Source organism: Saimiri boliviensis, assembly GCF_048565385.1.
Source record: "Saimiri boliviensis isolate mSaiBol1 chromosome 19 unlocalized genomic scaffold, mSaiBol1.pri SUPER_19_unloc_1, whole genome shotgun sequence".
Taxonomy (NCBI): domain Eukaryota; kingdom Metazoa; phylum Chordata; class Mammalia; order Primates; family Cebidae; genus Saimiri; species Saimiri boliviensis.
This window is the reverse complement of record NW_027412502.1, coordinates 835,795-860,311: the sequence shown is the minus strand read 5'-3', so window position 1 is coordinate 860,311 and position 24,517 is coordinate 835,795. Positions and strand designations below refer to the sequence as shown.

At 44.8% G+C, this 24,517-nt stretch overlaps 1 protein-coding gene across 1 annotated transcript; it reads left to right on the top strand.

The window, feature by feature from the left end:
• LOC141583215 (uncharacterized) lies at nucleotides 1-23,735 on the top strand. The gene is made up of 11 exons (XM_074392533.1): nucleotides 1-238; nucleotides 841-890; nucleotides 1,717-1,759; nucleotides 11,198-11,247; nucleotides 11,744-11,768; nucleotides 13,196-13,266; nucleotides 13,680-13,710; nucleotides 15,542-15,612; nucleotides 16,056-16,080; nucleotides 22,992-23,026; nucleotides 23,457-23,735. Exons 1-11 carry the CDS (start codon nucleotides 1-3, stop codon nucleotides 23,673-23,675), a joined length of 858 nt encoding a protein of 285 aa, XP_074248634.1. The 3' UTR covers nucleotides 23,676-23,735.
• Nucleotides 23,736-24,517: the final 782 nt, after the last annotated feature.

The window sequence follows — 24,517 nt, the reverse complement described above, 5'->3', positions numbered from 1 at the left end:
ATGATCAGTCGGGACGAACTTGAGGGTCATGCCAGACACTTGAGGGTAGTTGCCTGGCTTGATCTCCCTGTGGTGGCACAAAGAGTAGCTTCTGGCATTCAGCTGACAGGTGGTCCTTGTGTAGCTAGACTCTTCTGCACAGCTGGGTTAGTGAGGATCAGCATCCCACCTTGTGCTACTCAAGAAAGGCTGTCCCAGTCCTGGAGCCTTTGTGTGTATGATCAGCAACAGACCCCATGTAACACACATGACTTGATGAAAAAGAGTGGAAAGACAAATACCACATGCTGATTAGGGATATTCTTGAAATGATAGGATCTTTGAGCATTTTCATATTTTGGTTTCACTTTTTACTTAGGATTAGTAAATACTATAGCACTATTATCTTATAAAAATTCTTGGAAAGGAAATATAAATAATCAAGTAAGCAAAAAAATAAATACCATAGCGTATGTTGGCCTGATTATAATATTGTCTGTGAAGCAAGGTTGTTACTTATCAAGTACACAATCTTGTAGGTGGGTGATGGCCAGAGCAGCACCACCTGTGAGAGGACAGGACTTTGCAAGGGATGAAGAAGGGAGGGCAAGATGGCTCAGGTCAGATAGTCCTGAGAAGCTGCAGGGTAACATTGCCTGCCCTGGGTGGTGTGCCATGTTTGAGATGGACTGTTTCACCTTGTGGTGGCCTGGAGCTACAAACCCAAAGGCCCTGATTCCCTTTCTTTTCTGCTCCTGAAATTTGCCTGCCACCCTCTTCCCTCACCCAAATCATGCATGTCTCTGAATTGTCAACGAGCAATTCCTCCAAGTTGCTGATGTTCACTTTGCATCCTTCTAGGGCCTGCTCTTCAGCAGGAAGACACCTCCATGGACGCTGCAGAGGACCAGGTAAACTGGGATGTGACTGTCACGCCACAGGATATGTCTGAGTGAACAGTTGTTTTCTTGCCTTTACATTCTTGAATTTGGATTAGAAAATGTTATATAAGATATGAGAATTTTGCCATATAAACTGTAGATGACTTACAGAATTCCCTTGGTTCAGGGAGATTTCAGTGAGAGTCCCTACTTGACTGAGACTCGATTTAAGACAGTGGGAGAAAATGACAGCATCGACCACACACTGTGTGGTCACAAGCTTTTGCCTTAGCAAGTCTGTTTTCTTTTTGGGACACCAATCACTTAGTGTCCAAGCAATATTGTTGGAAAGAAACATCGTCCAAGAAACCTTGTCTTTAGCATGAGTTGGTGTGCTCTGTTCTTTGGGATTTTTTGAGTGCAGGAAAGTCAGGACACTGCATGGTCTGATGCTCATAACAATTTATTCTCTGTCATTACAGGAAGCTGTGGCACTGCAGCAAGCCGGTAAGTGTTGGGGAACCCCTGTCATAGTCGTGAGTAATCTAGATTAGGAATGTGGCACTCTGTCACTGGATTTCCTGCAGACAGGCAGGCTGATTTGAGCTTCCTGTTGTGAAAGTGGACGTAGGCAGCCATGGGAGAAATGATTTTTACCAGATAATGGACAACAGTCACATTCTGCAGTCCCTGGGTGCACCTGCGTTCTCTGAACGTGAGCTGGGATCCTGTGCATGGGACCGGCCCAGGTCTTTTGTGAATTCATGCAGAGCCATGGTCAGTGTGTCTCGGGGTGTGTGTTTTGGTTTCCATACATATAGATCCCCTGATTTTCTGGTGTTCGTGTTCTTTACAGGGATTTTATCAGCACCGTATTCTTACTATAGTCACAGAAAAAGGTCAACTTGGGAGCTTATGATGTGTGCAGTTGATTGCATGCAAAAGACACTTTAACCCAGAAAATGTTCTGTCCATGCCCAGGCCAATTCTCAAGGCGTACCAAAAGACCAGAATGGTGTGAGGATCCCTGCTTATTTTAATTTTTTCATTCCCAATTTCCTGCTGTGCTTGGTTTTCAAATAAACCTCATCCATTTACAGGGTTTCCTGTTTCCTCCTGTCACTGGAGTGGCTCACTCCAGCCATTTCCATTCTTCTCAAGCCTTTTCCACCAAAGCCCTCAGAATGGATCATCTATGGTCCATCTCGAGCAGTGAGAGTGGGCCTGGCTCCTCTCTGTGTAGTTAGACTATGGTACAGCCTCATGCTATGGCCAGTTCTGGTGGGAATCTGAGAAGAGAGGGCCTGCAAGCAGGGTTAGGGTGAAATCACCCTAACTTTCTTCATTGAGGCCTTATACTGCCTATTGACGAATGTGGCCAAGAATAGAGAGTGTGCGGGATATGTGGAGGTTCAGCCTTTTGTCCCTCAGCCTAGTCCTGGTTGCTGTGTGCTCGGCTCAGGAACACAGCAAAGAGAAAAGACAGCCACGTGGTTTGTGCAGGGTCTGAGAGGCAGGGTGAGTACTTGCCTTCCTAGTAGGATGGACGGTGGTCATGCCTTGCAGGTTTAGAAAAGAAACATGACTGTGGAACTGCAGAGTCTCCATGAGGTCTCCGTTGCACCCACTCTAGAGAAATATTCTTGCTTTCCTCTGAAGTCCCTTGCAAACAACAAGGGAAAGCAGTGGGCTTTGGTTAAATATGAGTATCTGCAGAGCCAAAGTATAGCTTGAGTTTCTTCTAGGAATATCCATTTGGTGGAAATTTATTTTCTATAAATTGGATTTGATAGCTGTGTATGGATAAGTATTTATCCCACATTTTAAAACCCTGAGGCATTTGTGATTTTAAAATGTTTCTCACTAACATCAGAAACAATCTCCTCATTACCCAGTTCTCCGATTCCTCTTTAATCCCTAGAAAACTCTCTGCTTTTATTACATTTTGTTGTTGTTGTTTTTGATGTTGTTGTTTGACACCCAGTGGGCTTTCTGCTGTGAGTGATTCAAGGTTGAGATCAGCATTAGCAACATTGAGGCTCTAAGAATTCATAGACAGCTGCCCAGCTTTCTCTGTGAGAAAGACAGCGAGCAGGCTGTGGCCTAGCCTGAGCCTGCCAGGAAACATGATTTAGGGGAATAGAAGGAAGGAGTGAGGGCAGCAAAGCCATGAAGGTGGAGGGGAAACCAAGGTGCAACATCAGGAGAGTTGAGTTCTACACCATCACATGGGCATGACTGGAATGTTCAAGCCTCATCTGAAGGCGGAGATGGGCTGTGACTTCATGGCTGGCCTGAATATTGGCCATTATTCTAAAAGGAGGGACAGAGGAACAGCTTTGTTTCTTGTCTTCTCCCCGTTTCTGTGTGTAGATGGCAGGTTCCCCACTAACAATTAGTGAGACAGTGAACAGAAATGTGTTCTTGAAATGTACAGCTTGGCCCAGAGACAACACGATCAGCAGGAATGAACTTGAGGGTCATGCCAGACACTTGAGGGTAGTTGCCTGGCTTGATATCCCTGTGGTGGCACAAAGAGTAGCTTCTTGCAGTCAGCTGACAGGTGGTCCTTGTGTAGCTAGATCAGGTGTCCCCAAACTTTTTATACAGGGGGCCAGTTCACTGTCCCTCAGACCATTGGAGGGCCACCACATACTGTGCTCCTCTCACTGACCACCAATGAAAGAGGTGCCCCTTCTTGAAGTGTGGCGGGGGTCTGGATAAATGGCCTCAGGGGTCTGCATGCGGCCCGTGGGCCGTAGTTTGGGGACTCCTGAGCTAGATTCTTCTGCACAGCGGGGTTAGAGAGGATCAGCATCCCATTTTGTGCCACTCAAGAAAGGCTGTCCCAGTCCTGGATCCTGCATGAGTGCGATCAGCCACAGACCTTATGTAACACACATGACGTGATGAAAATAAAGAGTGGAAAGACAAATACCACATGCTGATTAGGGATATTCTTGAAATGATAGGATCATTGAGCATTTTCATATTTTGGTTTAACTTAGGATTAGTAAATACAATAGCACTATTATCTTATAAAAATTCTTAGGAAGTATAAATAAGTTAGTAAGTAAGTAAAAAATAAATAAATACTATAGCATATGTTGGCCAGAATGTATTATTGTCTGTGAAGCAAGGTTGTTCCTTATGAGTACATAATCTTGTAAGTGGGGTGATGGCCAGAGCAGCACCACTTGTGAATTGTGACAGGAAATGACTTTGCAAGGGATGAAGAAGGTAGGGCAAGATGGCTCAGGTCAGATAGTCCTGAGAAGCTGCAGGGAAACATTGCCTGCCCTGGGTGGTGTGCCATGTTTGAGATGGACTATTTCACATTGTGGTGGCCTGGAGCTAGAAACCCAAAGGCCCTGATTTTCTTTCTTTTCTGATCCTGTCATTTTTCTTCCACCCTCCTCCCTCACCCAAATCATGGCATGTCCCTTAATTGTCATTGAGCAATGCTGCCAAGTTGCTGATGGTCACTTTGCATCCTTCTAGGGCCTGCTCTTCAGCAGGAAGACACTTCCACGGACGCTGCAGAGGACGAGGTAAACTGGGATGTGATTGTCAGGCCACAGGATGTGTCTGAGTGGAACAGTTGCTTTCTTGGCTTTATCTTCTTGAATTTGGATTAGAGAATCTTATATAAGATATGAGAATTTTGCCATATAAACTGACTTAACAGAATTCCCTTGGTTGAGGGAGTTTTGAGTGAGAGTCTCTTCTTGAGTGAGACTTGATTTAAGACAGTGGGAGAAAATGACAGCATCAACCACACACTGTGTGGTCACAAGCTTTTTGCCTTAGCAATTTTTTTGGGGGGTAGGGACCAAAAAACGCTTAATATCCAAGCAACATTTTTGGAAAGAAACATCGTCCAAGAAACCTTGTCTTCAGCATGAGTGGTGTGCTCTGTTCTTCTTTTGGGTTTCTTTGAGTGCAGGGAAGTCAGGACACTGCCTGGTCTGATGCTTATAACAATTTATTTTCTGTCATTACAGGAAGCTGTGGCACTGCAGCAAGCCGGTAAGTGTTGGGGAACCCCTGTCATAGCGGTGAGTAATCCAGAAGATGAGGAATGTGGCACTCTTGTCACTGGCTTTTCTGTAGACAGGCAGGCTGAGTTGAGCTTCCTGTTGTGAAAGCGGATGTAGGCAGCCATGGGAGAAATGATTTTATGAGATAAGGAACAATGGTCACATTCTACAGTCTGTGGGTGCAAGTGCATTCTCTGAACATGGGATGGGATTCTGTGCATGGGACCGGCCCAGGTCTTTTGTGAATTCATGCAGTGCCATAGTCACTGTGTCTCGGGGTGTGTGTTTTGGTTTCCATACATACAGATCCCCACATTTTCTAGTATTCACGTTCTCCACAGGGATTTAATCAGCACTGTATTTTTACTATAGTCACAGGAAAAGGTCAACTCGGGAGCTTACGATGTGTGCTGTCGATTGCATACAAAAAACACTTTAATTAACCCAGAAAATGTTGCATCCATGCCCAGGCCAATTCTCAAGGTGTACTAAAAAACAGAATTATGTGAGAATCTTGGCTCATTTTCTTCATTCCCAGTTTCCTGCTGTGCTTCGTTTTCAAATAAACCTCATCCATTTACAGGCTTTCCTGTTTCCTCCTGTCACTGGAGTGGCTCACTCTAGCCATTTCCATTCTTCACAAGCCTTTTCCACCAAAGCCCTCAGAATTGATCATCCACAGCCCATCTTGAGCAGGGAGAGTGGACCGGGCCTTTTTTCTGTGTATTTAGACCCTGGTACATCCTCATGCTTTGGCCGGTTCTGGTGGGAAACTGAGGAGAGAGGAGCCTTGAAGCAGGGTAGGGTGAAATCACCCCAACTTTCTTCATTGAGTCCTTATACTACCCAACTGCTAAAATGGCCCAGAGTAGATAGTGCCAAGGTTATATGCAGTTCTGGTCTTTTCCCCATCCACCTAGTCCTGGTTGCTGTATGCTCAGCTCTAAGCTACAGCAATGTGAAAAGAGAACCACCTGGTTTGCACAAGATCTGAGAGCCCATATAAGCTCTTTTCCTCATAGCAGGTTGGAGGGTGGTCATGCATTGCAGTTTTTAGAAAAGGAACATGGCTGTGGAACCTCAGAGGCTCCATGAGACCCCTGTTGGACCCAGTCTTGACTTTTGATTGCCCCTGAAGGCCCTTGCAAAAAACAAGTGAAAGCAGTAGGTTTTGGATAAATATTAATATCAACTTAGCCAAGTATGACTTGAGTTTTTTTCTTGGAGTATGCATTTGGTGGAACCGTGGCATCAGTAGTTATTCCACGTTTTAAACACTGAGGCTTTTGCCATTGTAAAATGTTTCATGTTAACCTCAGAAGCCATCTCCTCATAACCCAATTTCCCTATTCCTCTTTTATCTCTAGAATATCCTTTGCTTTTTTAAATTTTGTTTTATTGTTGTTGTTGTTATTGTTGAGTTTTGGTACACAATGGGCTTTCTACTGTGAGTCATTAAAGGTTGACATGAGAGTTAGCAATATTGGGGCTCTAAGAATTCATTGAGAGCCGCCCAGTGGGCTCTATCAGAGCAGGCTATGTCCTTGACCTGGGCCTGCCAAGAAACATGATTTGGAGGAATAGAAGGGAGGAGTGATGGCAGCAAAGCCATGAAGGTCGGGGGTGGGAAACCAAGGTGCAACATTAGGAGATTGAGTTCTACACCGTCATCTGGGCGTGGACGGAGTGTTCCAACCTCATCTGAAGGCCAGATTGAGCCCCGACTTCATTGCTGGCCTGAATGGTGGCCGTTTTCCTAAGAGCCTGTTAAGAGGAGCTACTTTTTTTCTTGTCTTCTCCATGTTTTTGTTTGTTGATGGCAGGGACACCACCAGAAATTAGTGAGAGACAGTGAACAGGAGTGAGTTCCTGAAATGTTCAACTTAGTCTAGAGAAGACATGATCAGCAGGGATGAACTTGAGGGTTAGGCCACACACTTGAGAGTAGTTGCCTGGTTTGATCTCCCTGTGGTGGCACAAAGAATAGTTTTTCGCAGTCACCTGACAGGTGGTCCTTGTGTAGCTAGGTTGTTTTGCACAACTGAGTTAGAGAGGATCAGCGTCCCACCTTGTGCCACTCACGAAGGGCTGTCCCAGTCCTGGAGCCAGTGTGAGTATGATCAGCAATGGACCCCATGTGACACACATGAGGAGATGAAAGCAAAGAGTGGAAAGACAAATACCACATGCTAAGTAGGTGTTATCTTCAAATGATAGGATCACTGAATATTTTTGTATTTTGGTTTAACTTTTTACTGAGGGTTAAAAATACTATAGCACTGTTATCCTTTAAAATAAAAACTGTTAGAAAGGGAAAATAAATACTTACATACATACATACATACATACATTAGCTTATGTTTACCAGAATGCAATATTGTTTCTGAAGCAAGGTTGTTACTTATCAAGTACAAAATCTTGTAGATGGGGCCATGGCCAGAGCAGCACCACTTGTGAATTGTGGGAGGAAATGACTTTGCAATGAAGAAGGGAGGGCAAGATGGCTCAGGTCGGATTAGAAAGGTGGAGCACTGAGAGGCCGCTGGGAAACATCGCCTGCCCTGGGTGGTGTGCCATGTTTGAGATGGAATGTTTCACATTGTGGTGGCCTGGAGCTACAAACCCAAGGCCCTGATTCCCTTTCTTTTCTGCTCCTGTCATTTTCCTGCCACCTTCCTCCTTCACCCACATCATGACATGGCCCTGAATCGTTAATGAGCATTTGCTGATGGTCACTTTGCATCCTCTAGGGCCTGCTCTTCAGCAGGAAGACACTTCCATGGATGCTGCAGAGAACGAGGTACAATGGGATGTGATTGTCAGGCCACAGGATGTGTCTTGAGTGAGACAGTTGCTTTCTTGACTTTATCTTCTCGAATTAGGATCAGAGAGTCTTATATAAGATACGAGAATTTTACTATGTCAATTGTAGATGAGTTAGGGAATTTTCTTGGTTGGGGGAGCTTTGGGCGAGAGTCTCTTCTTTACTGAGACTCGATTCAAGTCAGTGGGAGAAAATGACAGAATCAACCATGCACTGTGTGGTCACAGGTTTTTTGCCATAGCAGATATGCTTTCCTTTTTGGACTAAAATCATTTAGTGGCCAAGCAAAATGGTTGGAAGGAAACATGGTCCAAGAAAACCTTGTCTTTAGCATGAGTCGGTGTGCTCTGTTCTTCCTTTGGTTTTCTATTATTGTACACTATTTTCCATTTTGATTTTCATTGTCACCAATTACAGGAAAGTAAGGACACAGCATGGTCTGATGCTTGTAGCAATTTATTTTCTATCATTACAGGAAGCTGCAGGACTGCCACAAGCTGGTAAGTATCGGGGAACCAATGTCATACTGATGAGTCATCCAGAAGATGAGGAATGTGGCAGTGTCTCCCTGGCTTTCCTGAGTTGAGCTTCCTGTTGTGAATGAGAACTTGGGCAGTGGTGGGAGAAATGATTTTTCCAGATAAGAAACAATGACCACATTCTGAAGTCCCGGGAGCAACTGCATTCTGTGAAAGTGGGGTGGAGTCCTGTGCATGGGGCTGGCCCAGGTCTTTTGTGAATTCATGTGGTGCCATGGTCCCTGTGTCTTGGGTTGTGTGTGTTGGTTTTCATACATATAGATTCCCAGATTTACTAGTGTTCACATTCTCCACAGGAATTTTCATCACCATTGCAGTCTTACTATAGGCACAGGAAAAAATCAACTTGTAAGCTTACAATGTGTGCAATTGATTGCATGCAAAGGACACTTTAATTAACCTAAAAGAAGTTCTGTCAACACCCAGGCCAATTCTCAAAGTGTACCAAAAAGCAGAACCGTGCCAGGATCTCCGCTCATTTTATTTTATTTTTTTTCATTGTCAATTTCCTGCTTTACTTGGTTCTCAAATAAACCTCACCTGTTTACAGGCCTTCCTATTTCCTCCTGGCATTGCAGTGGCTCACTCTAGCCATTTCCATGCTTCACAAACCTTTTCTACCAAGTCCCTCAGAATTGATCATCCATGGCCCATCTTGAGCAGGGAGAGTGGGCCGGGGCTCCTTTCTGTGCATTTAGACCCTGGCACAGCCTCATGCTGTGGCCAGTTCTGGTGGGAAACTGAGAAGAGAGGAGCCTGCAAGCAGGGTTAGGGTGAAATCACCCCAACTTTATTTATTCAGGCATCGTAATGCCCATCAGCTAACATGTCTCAGAATAAATAGTGCCAGGTTATCTAGAGTTTCTGCCTTTTCTCCCTTAGCCTAGTTGTTGCTGTGTGTTCCGCTTAGAAACCCAGCAACAGGAAAAGGGAACCACATGGTTTACACAGGCTCTGAGAGGCCCGATGAGCACTTGCCTTCCTATCATGATGGAGGGTGGTCATGCATTGCAGGTGGTGAAAACAAACGCAGCTGTGAAACTCCAGAGGCTGCATTAGGTCCCCGTTGAACTCAATCTTCACAGTGGTTCTTGTTTGCCTCTCAAGGCCCTTGCAAAATACAAGGGAAAGCAGTGGGTTTTGGTTAAATGTGAATATCAACTGAGCCAAAGTACAGCTTGAGTTTTTCTCTTGGAGTATGCATTTCGTGGAAACTTACTGTGTATAAATCGAATTTCATTGCTGTATAGGTATCAGTACTTATCCCACAATTAAAAACACTGAGGCTTTTGTGATTTTAAAATGCTTATTGTTAACCTCGGAAGCCATCTCCTCATAACCCAATTCCCCTGAGTCCTCTTTAATCCCTAGAATAGCCTTAGCTTTTGTTTTTTGTTGTTGTTTTGTTATTGTTGTTGTTGTTTGGTACCCGGTGGGCTTTCTGCTGTGAGTGATTAACGGTTGAGATCAGAGTTAGCAACATTGTGGATGTATAATTCATAGACAGCTGCCCAGGTTGCTCTGTGACAGAGAGAGCAGGCTGTGGCCTTGGCCTGGGCCTGCCAAGATACATGATTTAGAGCAGGCGTCCCCAAACTACGGCCCTCGGGCCGCATGCAGCCCGCTGAGGCCATTTATCCGGCCCCCCGCCGCACTTCAGGAAGGGGCACCTCTTTCATTGGTGGTCAGTGAGAGGAGCACAGTATGTGGCGGCCCTCCAACGGTCTGAGGGACAGTGAACTGGCCCCCTGTGTAAAAAGTTTGGGGACACCTGATTTAGAGGAATAGAAGGAAGGCGTGAGGGCAGCAAAGCCATGAAGGTGAAGGGGAAGCCAAGGTGTAACACCAGGAGAGTGAGTTCTACACTATTACCTCGGCATCTCTGGAATGTTCAAGCCTTATCTAAAGGCGGACTTGAGCCCTGACTTCATGGCTGGCCTGAATGGTGGCCTTTTTCCTAAGAACTTGTTAAGAGGAGCTACTTTGTTTCTTGTCCTCTCCATGTTTCTGTGTGTTGATGGCAGGGGCACCACCAGAAATTACTGAGAGACAGTGAACAGGAGTGAGTTCCTGAAATGTTCAGCTTAGCTCAGGGAGGACATGATCAGCAGGGATAAACTTGAGGGTTAGGGCAGACACTTGAGAGTAGTTGCCTGGCTTGATCTCCCTTTGGTTGCACAAAGAATAGCTTTTGGCAGCCGCCTGACAGGTGGTCCTTTTGTAGCTAGATTTTTCACATCTGGGTTAGAGAGGATCAGCATCGCACCTTGTACCACTCATGAAGGGCTGTCCCAGTGCTGGAGCCAGTGTATGATCAGCAATAGACCCCATTTAACACACATAAGGTGATGAAAATAAAGAGTAGAAAGGCAAATACCATACGCTATATAGGGGTTTTCTTCAAATGATAGGATCATTGAATATTTTCATATTTTGGTTTAAGTTTTTACTAAGGGTTAATAAATACAATAGCACTGTTATCTCTTAAAATAAAAATTGTTAGAAAGGCAAAATAAATAAATACAATAACATATGTTCACCAGAATGTAATATTTTATCTGAATCAAGATTGTTCCTTATCATGTAGAACATCTTGTAGATGGGGTCATAGTCAGGGTAGCACTACTTGTGAATTGTGGGAGGAAATGACTTTGGAAGGGGTGAAGAAGGAAGGGCAAGATGGCCAAGGTCTGATTAGAAAGGAGGAGCCCTGAGAAGCTGCGGGGAAACATAGCCTGCCCTGTGTGGTGTGCCATGTTTGAGATGGACTATTCCAGGTGGCCTGGAGCTACAAACCCAAAGGCCCTGTTTTCCTTTGTTTTCTGTTCCTGTCATTTTCCTGCCACCTTCCTCCTCTACTCACATCGTAGCAGGCCGCTGAGTTGTTAATGAGCAACACCACCAGGTACTGACAGTCACTTTGCATCCTTCTAGGGCCTGCTCTTCAGCAGGAGGACCCTTCCGTGGATACTGCAGAGGACAAGGTACAATGGGATATAAATGGCAGGCCACAGAATGTGTCTGAGTTAAACAATTGCTTTCTTGACTTTATTTTCTTGAATTAGCTTCAGAAAATGTTACATAAGATATGGGAATTTTCCCATATAAATTGTAGATGACTTACAGAATTTCCTTGGTTGGGGGAGTTTTGAACGAGAGTCTTCTTGAGTGAAGCTCGATTCAAGACAGTGGGAGAAAATTACAGCATCAACCACACACTGTGTGGTCACAAGCTTTTTGCCTTAGCAGGTTTGTTTTCTTTTGGAGACTAAAATCACTTAATGGCCAAACAACCTGGTTGGAAGGAAACATCGTCCAAGAAAATCTTGTCTTTAGCATGAGTCAGTGTGCTCTGTTCTTCCTTTGGGTTTCATTGGTTCAACACTGGTTTCCGTCTCGTTTTTTAATGTCACCAAGTGCAGGAAAGTCAGGGCACAGCATGGTCTGATGCTCACAGCAATTTATTTTCTGTCATTACAGGAAGCTGCAGGACTGCAGCAAGCAGGTAAGTATTGTATCAATATGCTGGGATTACAGTCATTAGCCAACTTATCCTACCTTCTGTGTGTGTGTGTGTTTTAAGTTGTGAGATACATGTGTGGAAAGAGCTGGTTTATTACATAAGTATAAATGTGTCATGGTTGTTTGTTGTACCTATCAACCCATCATTGAGGTTTTAAGCCTCGCATGCACTAGGTATTTGTACTAATGATCTTTTCCCTCTTGCCTTCACTCCCAGGGATTACTTTTTTGCTAGGAAAATACCTTTGCTTTTCAGAATGATTACCCTTTTTACCCTGCTTTTGTTAGAGAATTTCTCTGGTTGAAACTCCTAACAGAAAACAGGTTTTAGGCAGTTTTGTATAAAAATCACTGAGTTTGGTAAGGAATCATACCATCTTTCTGTAGTGTTTTCATGAAGATGTGTTGCTTACATGAAAGAGGGTGGTGTGCATCAGGTTCAGGAGGTGTGGAGGAGAGAGTCTATGTGCAGTGATTGTGAATGTCCTTGGGAATTTTTATGCATGTTCAAAGTACAACACAAGTATTAATTTTTAAAATAGTTGATGTATGCACACTTTACGTACATCAACCCATTCATTCTCTACCACAGCTGTAGCTTAAGGTAAGTTCCTCAGATACAGTTTGTACAGAGATAAATTTTCCAAACTCATGGCCTTCTCAATAGAGGAGGGAAGTGCAAAATCAGGAATAGATGGAAGGTTGATGCTATGGGCTACTATACTGCATTCATCACACAGCCCTTGCATAACTCATCACCCTAGCAGTGACTCTGAGAACCTAGGTGTGCATGTGGAAGGACAATAGCCTATAGAAATTCTAAGCACTCTCTATCATTATGGGATGGTCTTAATGGTCACATAACCCAGGATTAGAATAGGTAAACTTTACAGTGGACTTTCCTGTGGTTAGAAATGTGAAACACACATGGAGAGGTTACAAGCTTTTGCTGCTGTGATTGGGTTAGTCCTCAGCTCCTGTTTAAAAGCAGAGAACAGGCTGGGTGTGGTGGCTCATGCCTGTAATTCTAGCACTTTGGTAGGCTGAGGTGGATTAATTACTTGAGGTCAGGTGTTTGAGACCAGCCTGGCTATCATGGTGAAACACCGTCTCTACTGAAAACACAAAAATTAACTGTGTGTGGTGGTGGGTGTCAGTAATCCCAGCTAGTTAGGGGACTGTGGCAGGAGAATCGCTTGATCCTGGGAGATGGAGGTTGCAGTGAGCCTAGGTCATTGCCACTGCAGTCCAGCCTGAGCAACAGAGTGAGATGAGGAGGATGGGTCTACAGCTCCGTCTGCTGTAATTCACCTTCATCATAAGCCAGCCTCATGTCCACACCACCCAATACAACCCAAGGGATTTCCTCAGTAGAATACGTGTGGTGACACTTGCCCTATTGTCTCCTAGATCAACAAGAGTATCCTGCAGCAGCATGTCCCCGTAGGGAACAATTACAGAGATTCCTCTCGCTTGTCACAGTAAGTTCTTCATTTGTCTGAAAGGGAATTTTATTTTCCTACGTTTCTTTTTATTTTACTTGAATAAAGACATGAGAATCTTACGATGTACATTATAGATGACTTAGTGAATTTCTAGGTAGGAAAATGTAAAATGAGAATTCATATAAACTATGTCAGCAAGCATTTTCCTCAGGAGAAAATCTTTCTTGAAAATTATGAATTTACACCCAAAATAAACTTTAAAATCCTGCCCAAAAAGCTGGTGTCTTTCTACAAGTGTTTTCTAGGCTTTATGTTTGGGGCTGTAGCTTCCACCACAATTTTCCATCTGGTTTTCTAATAGCACCTGTTAGGAACAGTTAGGAAAAAGACCTGTGTACACAGGACACAGCATCATCTTACCCTCAGTGTTTTTCTTTCTCTTAATACAGGAAGAGTCATTTTCACTTGGCAAGTGGAGCTGTACGTATTCTGGGATCACCGTTTTGCTTAGGAAAAACCTTAACGTTGAGAAAGGTGACACTTTCTTGCCTGTGTTTTCTGGAGAGGCACTGTCATTGGAGCTTCCTTTTGGAAAACACGATTTGGGCAGAAATTGAGAATGTACTGATGAGTGGTGGCTCTCCTCCATAGTTCCTGTTAGCTGTAGTGTCATTTTTATGAAATAGAACGGGATGCCTCAAGATGGGGGTTATAAGGTGAGAGTCCGTGTATAGTGATTGTGAATGTCTTTGGGAGTGTGTATACATTTCTCCAGAAAGCATGTTTCCATGTGCAACACAAAGGTGAATGTTGTAAACAAAAATTTCATCACCACTGCACATCTTATGTAAATCAGCCCATATATCCTCCACCACATCTGTAGCTGGAGGTAAGTTCAGTATCTCCAGTCATCAGATGGAGATGGTGCAGAGATGAGATTGCCAAGCTCTTTATCTCTTCAGTGGAAGAGGCAGAGGTGAACTCAGCAGTGGGTGGAAGGTTCATGCCATGGGCTACTACTACGAAGTAATCACATAGTTCTGGTATAATTTGTCATTATGTGTGAGAGTTTTAGCACCTAGGTGTGCATATGGAAGTTTGATAGCCTTTAGAAATCCCAATCAGTGTAGGAATAGGTACATTTTACAGTGGACTTTGGTGTGGTCAGAAGTGGAAAACAGACATTGAGAGGTCAGGATTTTGGCTGCAGTGCTGGATTATTTTCTCAGCTCCTGGTCAAAAGCAGAAAATAGTCAGACATATTATGTTATTTAATGAGATAATCACCACAAGCCCTACATATGCTGCAGTTCAGCACACACGTCCACGACACAGCACCAAATAAGAACTGAAGGAAAGTCCAGGTGCAGTGGCTCACACTTGTAATCCTAGCACTTTGGGAGGCTGAGGCAGGTGGATCATGAGGTCAGGAGTTCGAGACCAGCCTGGCCAATATAGTGAAACCTGGTCTCTAAAAATAGAAAAAGTAGCCATGTGTGGTGGCATGTGCCTGTAGTCCCAATGACTCAGGGAGGCAGAGGTTGCAGGGAGCCGAGATTGCAACACTGCACTCCAGCCCAGGTGACAGAGCAAGACTCCATCTCAAAAAATAATTGAAGGAAAAACTTGGGTGTTATCCTGGTACTCATCTCTGCTGGAATCTTCTGCACAGCTGGGTTGGAGAGGGTCAGAACTCCCACCTGCTGCCCCCCATGATGCACTGTCCCAGTGCTGGAGTCAGTGCCAGCAAGATCATGGTAGGATAATTGAGTATTTTCAAGTCTTGATCTAGTCTTCTTTAAAACAAAAGTTTAGTGAATACATAGAATATTTTGGCTGGAAATAAGTCTCCTCTTTGAAGAAAGGTTGCTTTTTATCTAGTATAAAATGATCTAAGAGGGACACAGCAGTAGCACATGTGGATCCTGAGGAGGAAATGACCTTGAGGGGATCACAAAGGGAGGGCAATTTAGCTCAGGTCAGTTTAGGAAGGAAGAGCCCTGAAATGCTGCAGGGAAGCACGGCCTGCCCTGTGTGGTGTGCCCTGCTTGAGATGGGCTATCTCACGTTGAGGAGCTTGCTTTAGCTAGAGGACCAAGGCTTCATTGTCCACGGCTCTTCTCATGATCCAATTTGCCTGCCTTTACCACCAAGTAGGATGGGCCAGCAGCAGCTCAGCCTGTGCTGTTAACTCAGCTTCACCACACATGGCAGGCCATGCTTCCCTGCAGCACCCTCTTCACAGCACCCAAGGCCACCAGAGTGGCTCCTTCAGTGGAACCAATGTGTTGATTGTTACTCTGTTTTCTAGTTGCAGAATTATTTCCAACAGTAAGCCTTCCTGGGATAAACTCGGTAGAACAACTTGTAGCCATTTACAAGGTAAAGTCTTCTTTCTTTGAAATGGGTATTTTATTGTTCATTTTAATTAGAATATGGTAATCTTACACCATACATTATAGATGACCCTTTCTTGGTGGGATAATGCAAAGTGAGTTTTTTTCCAACTAAGTACTGATTCAAGATGGCATCCATAAGTTGACAGCTCCTTACAAACTGTGTGGCAGGAAGCATATTTTTTCAGGCAAAATACTTTTTATTTAAAAAAGTGAATTTGCATGAAAATAAGGTGGAAACATCATGGCATCATGGACAAAAACATTGTGCCTTTCCACAAACATCTCCTAGGCATTGGAGCTATTGTCTCCACCAATATTTCCTACCTGGTTTTGTAATGTCCCCAAGTGAAGACAAAACCTTTGCACACAAGACACAGCATGCCTGACCCTCAGAGTGTTTTGTTTTTGCTTTTTTCCTAAATACAGGGGAACTCGTCTTTATCGGTTGATGGTATGTATTCTGGGGTCACCCCTTTGCTAAAGAAAAATCTTAGTGTTGACAAAGGTGGTACTTTCTAGTCTACATTTGCTGGAAAACAAATCTGGTTGGAGCTTCCTGCTGGAAATGAGATGTGAGCAGTTTGGTGTAAAAAAGATGGAGGGTCCATTAAAGAACTTGAGATGATCTCTAGTTTCTGGAAGCAGCAGCATCATTTAGATGGAATAGGATGGTGTGCATCACGGTTAGGAGATTTAAGGGAGAGGGTCTCCATGGAGTGATTGTGGATGTCTTTGAGAGTGTGTGTGCTTTTGCCCAGAAAACATGTGCAATGCACAACACAAAGATTAACGTTCTAAAAACAAATTTCATCACCACTGCACTTTTCATAAATGAGCCCCTTCATCCTCTACCACAGCTGAATGTGAAGAGTAGTTGTATATTTCCATCCTCAGAGATGATGCAGTGGTGAACAATTTATGTTCTTATCTCCTCAATGGAACAGACAGTTGTGAACTCAGGAGTGGGGGAGAAGATGATGCTATGTTCTACTGCACTGGAATCATCATCATGCCCTGGTATTCTTTGTTACTATGCCAGGGAGTCCTGGCATCTCTGGGTGCACGTGAAAGCATGAAAATGTATAGAAATCCCAAACACTGTCTATTGTTGTTAGATAGTCTCAATGGTTGTGTAACTCAGTGTTGGAGTAGGTATATTGTACAGTCAGCTGTGGTGTGCTTTAGCATAATTCCTCACTATGCCAAGTTGTTCCAGCACTTCTATCTGCATGCAGAAGAATGCAAACCTATTCAGATCCCAGAAATGATCATTATTGGATGGTCTGAATGGTCAAGTTGCCCAGGGTTTGTTTGAGTAGGTACATTGTACAGTGGGCTTTAGTGTGATTGTCAATGTAAAACATACAGAGTTCAGAGGCTTTTGGCCTACAGTGGTGGAGTCATTCCTCAGCTCCTTTTCAAAATCTGAGAACAATTAGTGACATATTCTATCATATTTAAAGAGATAACAACTGCAAGCCTTAGAAATTCAGTAGAACCCAATCCCAAGACATAGTATATTTTAAAACCTTAAGGATCAAGTTGGGTGTTAGCCTGGTCCCATTTTCCTGGCTGGAATCACATGCAGAGCTGGGTTGGAGAGGATCAATGCCCCTCCTCTGCACTGCTCACCTGACGGACTGTCTCAGTGCTGGAGTCAATGTGAGCATGAGCAGCAGTGAACTCCATGATGCACACACATTGTGTTGAAAAGGAAAAGTGGAAGAACAAATATCACATGCTAAGTAGGGGTCATCTTTAAATGATAGGATAGTTGAGTGTTTTCAAGTCTTGTTTTAATTGCCTAATAACAAAAAGTTAGTTAATAAAATCTTGGCTAGAATTAAATCTCCTCTTTCAAGAAAGGTTGCTTCGTATTCGGTGCAAAATCTTCTAAAGGAGATGATATACAGAGCAGCAGCACATACCGATTCTGAGGAGGAAATGACTTGGGCAGGAATCAATAAGAGGATGTGAGCTCAGGTGAGACTAGGAAAGAGGAGCCCTAAGAAGGGGCCAGGGACACAGCCTGCACTGTGTGGTGTGCTGATTGAGAGTGGCTAGTCCATGTTTACGAGGTGGCCTGGAGCTAGAAACCAAAGGCCCTGATTCCCTTTCTTCCCTATTTCTCTCCTGTGCCTGCTTCTCTTCTCCCACATCCACCTCTAGACACTGCTTTAAATGTGTCCCAGAGATTCTGGTATATTGTGTCTTTGTTCTTATTGGTTTCAAAGAACATCTTTATTTCTGCCTTCATTTCATTATTTATCCAGTAGTCATTCAGAAGCAGGTTGTTTAGTTTCCATGATGTGTGGTTTTGAGTGAGTTTCTTAATCTTCAGTTCTAATTTGATTGCACTGTTGTCTGAGAGACTGTTTGTTATGATTTCCATTCTTATACATTGACTGAGGAGTGATTTATTTCCAAATACCTGGTGAATTTTAGAGTAGGTGTGATATGCTGCTGAGAAAAATGTATATTCTGTGGATTTGAGGTGGATAGTTCTGTAGATGTCTATTAGGTCTGCTTGGTCCAGATCTGAGTTCAAGTCCTGGATATCCTTGTTAATTTTCTGTCTTGTTGATCTGTTTTTTTTTTTTTTTTTTTTTAAATTTTTTTTTTATTGCATTTTAGGTTTTGGGGTACATGTGATGAACATGCAAGATTGTTGCATAGGTACACACATGGCAGTGTGCTTTGCTGCCTTCCGTCCCCTCACCTGTATCTGTCATTTCTCCCCATGCTATCTCTTCCCACCTCCCCACCCCCCGCCCCTCCCCCATTTCCCCCCAACAGACCCCAGTGTGTAGTGCTCCCCTCCCTGTGTCCATGTGTTCTCATTGTTCAACACCCGCCTATGAGCGAGAATATACGGTGTTTGATTTTCTGCTCTTGTGTCAGTTTGCTGAGAATGATGGTTTCCAGGTTCATCCATGTCCCTATAAAGGACGTGAACTCATCGTTTTTGATGGCTGCATAATATTCCATGGTGTATATGTACCACATTTTCCCTATCCAGTCTATCATCGTTGGGCATTTGGGTTGGTTCCAGGTCTTTGCTATTGTAAACAGTGCTGCAATGAACATTCGTGTGCACGTGTCCTTGTAGTAGAATGATTTATAATCCTTTGGATATATACCCAGTAATGGGATTGCTGGGTCAAATGGGATTTCTATTTTTAGGTCCTTGAGGAATCGCCACACTGTCTTCCACAATGGTTGAATTAATTTACATTCCCACCAACAGTGTAAAAGTGTTCCTATTTCTCCACATCCTCTCCAGCATCTGTTGTTTCCCGATTTTTTAATGATCGCCATTCTAACTGGTGTGAGATGGTATCTCAATGTGGTTTTGATTTGCATTGTTGATCTGTTTAATATTGACAGTGGAGTGTTTAAGTCTCCCACTAGTATTGTGTGGGAGTCTAAGCTTCTTTGTAGGTCATTAAGAACTTGCTTTATGTGTATGGGTGCTCCTGTGTTGGATGTATATATATTTGGGATGGTTAGCTCTTCTTGTTGTGTTGATCCCTTTACCATTATGTAATGCCCTTCTTTGTCTCTTATAGTCTGTTTTATCAGAGACTAGGTTTGCAACCCCTGTTTTTATTGTCTTTTTAAATTTTGTTCTCCATTTGCTTGGTAAGTCTTCCTCCATCCCTCCATTTTGAGCCTATGTGTGATTTTGCATGTGAGATGGGTCTCCTGAATATAGCACAACAATGGGTCTTGATTCTTTATCCAATTTGCTAGTCTGTGTCTTTTGATTGGGGCATTTAGCCCATTTATGTTTAAGGTTAACATTGTTAACGTGTAAATTTGATCCTGCCATTTTGATACTAGCTGATTTTTTTGCTCGTTAGTTGATGAGATTTTTTCCATTGTGTTGATGGTCTTTACCAGTTGGTATGTTTTTGCAGTCACTGGCACTGTGTGTGCCAGTCACAGGAGTTCTTGTAAGGCAGTCCTGGTGGTCATGAAATACCTCAGCAGTTGCATAATGTGGTTGAATATATTTGTAATTTTTGCCTTTATCTTGATTATATGCATCAGTTCACCATCATCACCTGGGCTCAACCGGGATGTTCATATTTTGACTTAGGGAGAACGAGTTGAACTTTGACTTCAAAGCTGGATTTAGCACTGTCTGGCAGTCTTCCTAAGACCCTGGACAGAGGTGCTACATTCTTTTTTCTTGTCTTCTCTATTTTTCTTTATGTTGATGGCAATGGCACCACCAGAAATTAATGAAAGGCAGAGAACAGGAGTGAGTTCCTGAAATATCTGACTTGGCCCAGAGAGAATATGATCAGCAGGGTTGGACTTCATGGTCAGGCCAGACACAGAGTAGTTCCCAGGCCTGATCTCCCTGTGGCTGGGACAGAGAGCAGCTCTTACTTTTCACCTGCTTCTGGGAGTCACCTGACAGCCAGTCCCTGTGTAGTTGCTGTTGACCAAGTGTGGTTTGGCCCAGAATCATGTGTGACTGAATAGAGTGTTAGCTTTCAGGCAGGGAACCTGCCCACACTAGTTGCAGGGGAAGTGAGAAGGGACCCCGCTTCAGTGCAGGGTGAGCTCAGCAAAGGGAGAGATGCTGCTCCAGAGTCCAGATGGTCCTTGCAGCTCTCCTGTGTGACCTATAATATATCAGTTTGCCTGTTTCTCTGAGATAGCCTTGGAATTATTAGTCCCAAAATTTGTTTGGTTTTACTCATGTGTGGATGAATCCTGGCCATGACTAGTCACTGAGAGGGCAGGGACTATGTCCTCATCATGCCTTCTCATTCCAGAGCTCAGCCCTGGGCAGCCGATCTTGGCTTCCAGTAATGTTCCAATGCTTACAGCTCGTTTGCTGAGATCCAGCACAAGTGTGAAAAAGTGTCCTGTTCATATTCTGCAGTCTGTTCTTTCTCATGGTAATCAAGAAACCTGAGTGGGTTCTGATCCAAGGCTACAGGAGAATAGGGTTTTCTCTGAAGTCAACGAAGTATCCTCCTCATCTCTATTCTGGCTGCTTTGGTTCAGGTTTTCCCCTTGAAGAAGATGCCCTTTTTTCTGTTTATGAGTTCTCCTTTGGTGGACCAGGCTTCTTATTTTTGTTGTGGCCTCCCTGCGCTACACAGGGGTCCTGGAGCTTGTTCGTGTGCCCTTGAAGTACCCATCCATGAATGATCATATTAGAGCAGCAACCACTCTGCCAGGAATCACTGGGGGGAGAGTCCTGTCTTCCTCATCTTTGGGTTTAGACCTGTGCATTCCAGTGTGGTCCTCAGTGGCATATGTGCCCATTCATATTTAAATAAATGAAAAAAATTGTAATCTTCTCACAAGAGCCATGCTACAATGACTAGTTGCCAAATGTCTACTCTTAAGAGAGCATCGCCATTCTCCCACAATCATTTGGGAAGCAGCTGCTGAGTCTGACCCAGGATCTGTTCACTGCACTCACCTTACTCAGTGCCTGTGCATCAAGGCTGGAATCTCAGGGTTCTCAGATTGGAAGTAAGAGATGCGATGAGCCAGTGTCAGTGAACAGTTGAAAGAGATTATTTCATGTCCTGTGTCTCATCTGAAGGCTCACAAGTGTGAGCAGTGCCTTCATAAAGGCCCCCAAGTTCACAGAGCCCAGGGACAATCACAGTGGACAGAGCAGCAGTGCTGATGTTTGTGTGTCTGTACATGGGCTCATGAATCTATCCAGGAGGAAACAGACTTATCAGGGAGGGACCAACACTCCAGGGTTGAACAGTGAGAGAGAGTTCTTGGGGACAGTTGGGTTACACTTGTTTTGAAGCCTAGGATGGGATCTCTGAAGTCAATAAGCATAAAAGGAAAATAGGCGGAGAATTCTGACTTAGTTTGTTTCGTATCTTAATGAGAAAGCCGTAGGAGTTTTGTTCTCATGCGCTTTGTGAATAGAGAACAGAAGATTAGTATGCAGATGTAAAGTTGAGTGTGGGGTGGGACACAGCCCCTCGCAGGCGCTATGTGATTCTGAAGACAACGTCCTTCATACATGTGCCAGGTGAAAGGAGTCTACTCTCTTTCTCTACATTCTCGGAACCTGCACCAACACCTTCCTGTACTGTCCTCACCATCTGCTCCTGCTCTAAGGGTGCTTCCTGGGTTGGATGGCAAAGAAAATCTTTCCTCTGGGATTCCTACGTGTGCCCCTGTGGTCCTGAGGGCAAAACACATGACTGAGCACATTTTTGGCTTCCACTCCTCACCCAGTCTTATCCAATTCCAAATCCTTGGGCTTTGAATGAAAACGGAATTGGTTTTCACTTGAGAGGCCTGAGGCCAGCTTTTGCTCAAGGCCCTCAGTGGCTGGCAGGAATCCTAGGGGCTTTGTGTGGAGGGGTTGCTGTGTTTCTGTAGACAGTGGCTCTCCCTCTTCCTGTAGCCTAGTCCCTGGACTAAACTGGGCTCAGGATGAAACTGCTGGGCAGCTGGCATAGGGGTCACTTGTCTTGTCACATTCTCCTCTCTGGCCCAACATTCTTGACCTGCTTCCCACACTCCAGTCAGACCCAGCTTGTTCTCTGTGTCAGACCTGCCAGGTACCTTCCCTACTGGTCTTTGCATAGCTCAGGCAAACCCTGAGAGGGCCTCTCATTTATGTGCTGACAACTGCTGGCCTCACCTGCAGATTAAGGCAACTGGGCAAGAGGCTTTACCTCAAATTCTGGTCCATTGTTTCCAAGTGTTCAGAAGATACTGGGATTCTTTTGAGGGATGAATATTTTCCAAGTCTCTAAGGCCATTCCAGACATGGAACGGCCACTCTACCACTCTAACTGTGACATCAGACATCATCACCTTCCACAGGCCCCAGCACAACCCCAGGCCGATGGCAGGTGCTGCTGACCCAGGGTGCGATCCACAGGTTTATTGGAGGGCCTGACAATGCAGCCTTGACCTTCATTCTGATGTCTTGTCTTGGAGAGCAGTAGGACTGGTGGAGGTTGACAGAGAGAAAGGCAATGGGATTGATGAGGAGAACAGAAACAGGCCCTACAGGCGGAGGAGGAGGGAATTCCACATTTTACACAACATTGTGAAGAGGGTGGCTGCCTCTTGGAGGAACAGAATGACATGGTTTCCCCTCCTTTTCCTCAGTTATGGAATGTGAGGGCTAGAAAAGTATGTGGGAAGTCAGTGGTCCCTCCCTCATAGCACAGAGGAAATGCAGGCTGTGGAGAAGGCTCTAGAAATGACCATGTCAGAACCTTTGGGGTTGGCTCCACAGCTCCAAGACAGTGGGGTCTCAGTGGTTCTCCCAACTCTAAGTCTCACCTTTCCTTCTTATGGCTCCTCATCACTGCTGCTTCTCTGGACACTCTGATACTTGCTTCACAGAACTGATAGACTCCATTGCAGGCAGCCATCAGCAGGTAATTTATCTCTTTTTTATATCTTCTTCCTCTCTTACCCTCTTTCTGACTCGCGACCTCCTTTTTTTTTTTTTTTTTTTAGCTCTGGTCCTTTTCCTCTTTCCCTGTCATGTGATTATTCTCCTGAAGGCCTTGGTTTGATCCACAGTTGAGGTCCTTGGGTCTTCAGTGTTGATAAAATCCCTCTCCAACCCTCCTGCCCACTGCCTTGGCATTGTTCTGTTTACTGACCCCCAGGTTGCAGCTTTGAATCTTGCTGAACAACCCTACAGGGTCCAGGGAGGGAGCCAGGCTGGGGATCAGAAGACCTGGACCCCACCCTGCTGGAGGACCCCCCCCCCCAGTGACATCTGAATCTGCTCTGGACACTTCCTTCACAGTGTCCTGCACAGGTATCTGTGGACATGCGCAATTGTTCTCTTTCTCCCAGGTGGGAGAAAGTTCTAAACCTGCAAGAAGAGCAACAATGAATCTGGAGGAAAATGAAAGTGGAGAGTTCAGCCTGCAGGATGATGAGGAGGAAGGAGACAAGTGCCTGTGTTTTTCATGGCCATGCTCACTTTCTTGTTTCATCGGGAAAACCAGGAAGCCCAGGAAGAACACCAGATCGTGTGCCCAGAACATTTTGGACATTTGTAAAATAAGTTAGAAACCTCTGAAGGCAAGTAAAGGATGCCCTGGGAACATCCTCCAGGAACAGGTACCCACTCCATAGGGAACGTCCTCCAGGAACAGGTACCCACTCCATAGGGAACGTCCTCCAGGAACAGGTACCCACTCCATAGGGAACGTCCTCCAGGAACAGGTACCCACTCCATAGGGAACATCCTCCAGGAACAGGTACCCACTCCATAGGGAACGTCCTCCAGGAACAGGTACCCACTCCATAGGGAACATCCTCCAGGAACAGGTACCCACTCCATAGGGAACGTCCTCCAGGAACAGGTACCCACTCCATAGGGAACGTCCTCCAGGAACAGGTACCCACTCCATAGGGAACGTCCTCCAGGAACAGGTACCCACTCCATAGCATCAGCCTGCTGGGCTTAGCCCTCCACAGGCTGCTTAGTGAGGGAGATGCTGAGGTGCTGGTGGGGCCACCATGTGTGGGATTCTGAGGGCTGTGCACTGTGTTATTTGTCTGCAGTGACACTTAAACTCACCAGCATCTCATTTGGGGGGACCCAGCTCTGTCCTCGCAGCCCCTTGAAGCCAATAGGGAGCATCACTAGTTCATTCTGAGGAGATAGTAGGGTTGACCATGAATATCCCTGGTTCAGACCTCCTGGGAAAGGTGTGAGAGGAGTGGAGGCACTCCCAGGCTCCTTGTCACACAAGCAAGCAGCCCACCCAGCCCAGTATTGCAGGCCAGCAGGCACTCAGTAGGCCCTGGCATGAAGCAGTGAACATGGTAAAATCCAAGAGACATTGAGATATGATCAGTCCCAGGAGTCCTTCAGCTTCTGTGGAGCCCTAGGGGCCTGGGGTGAC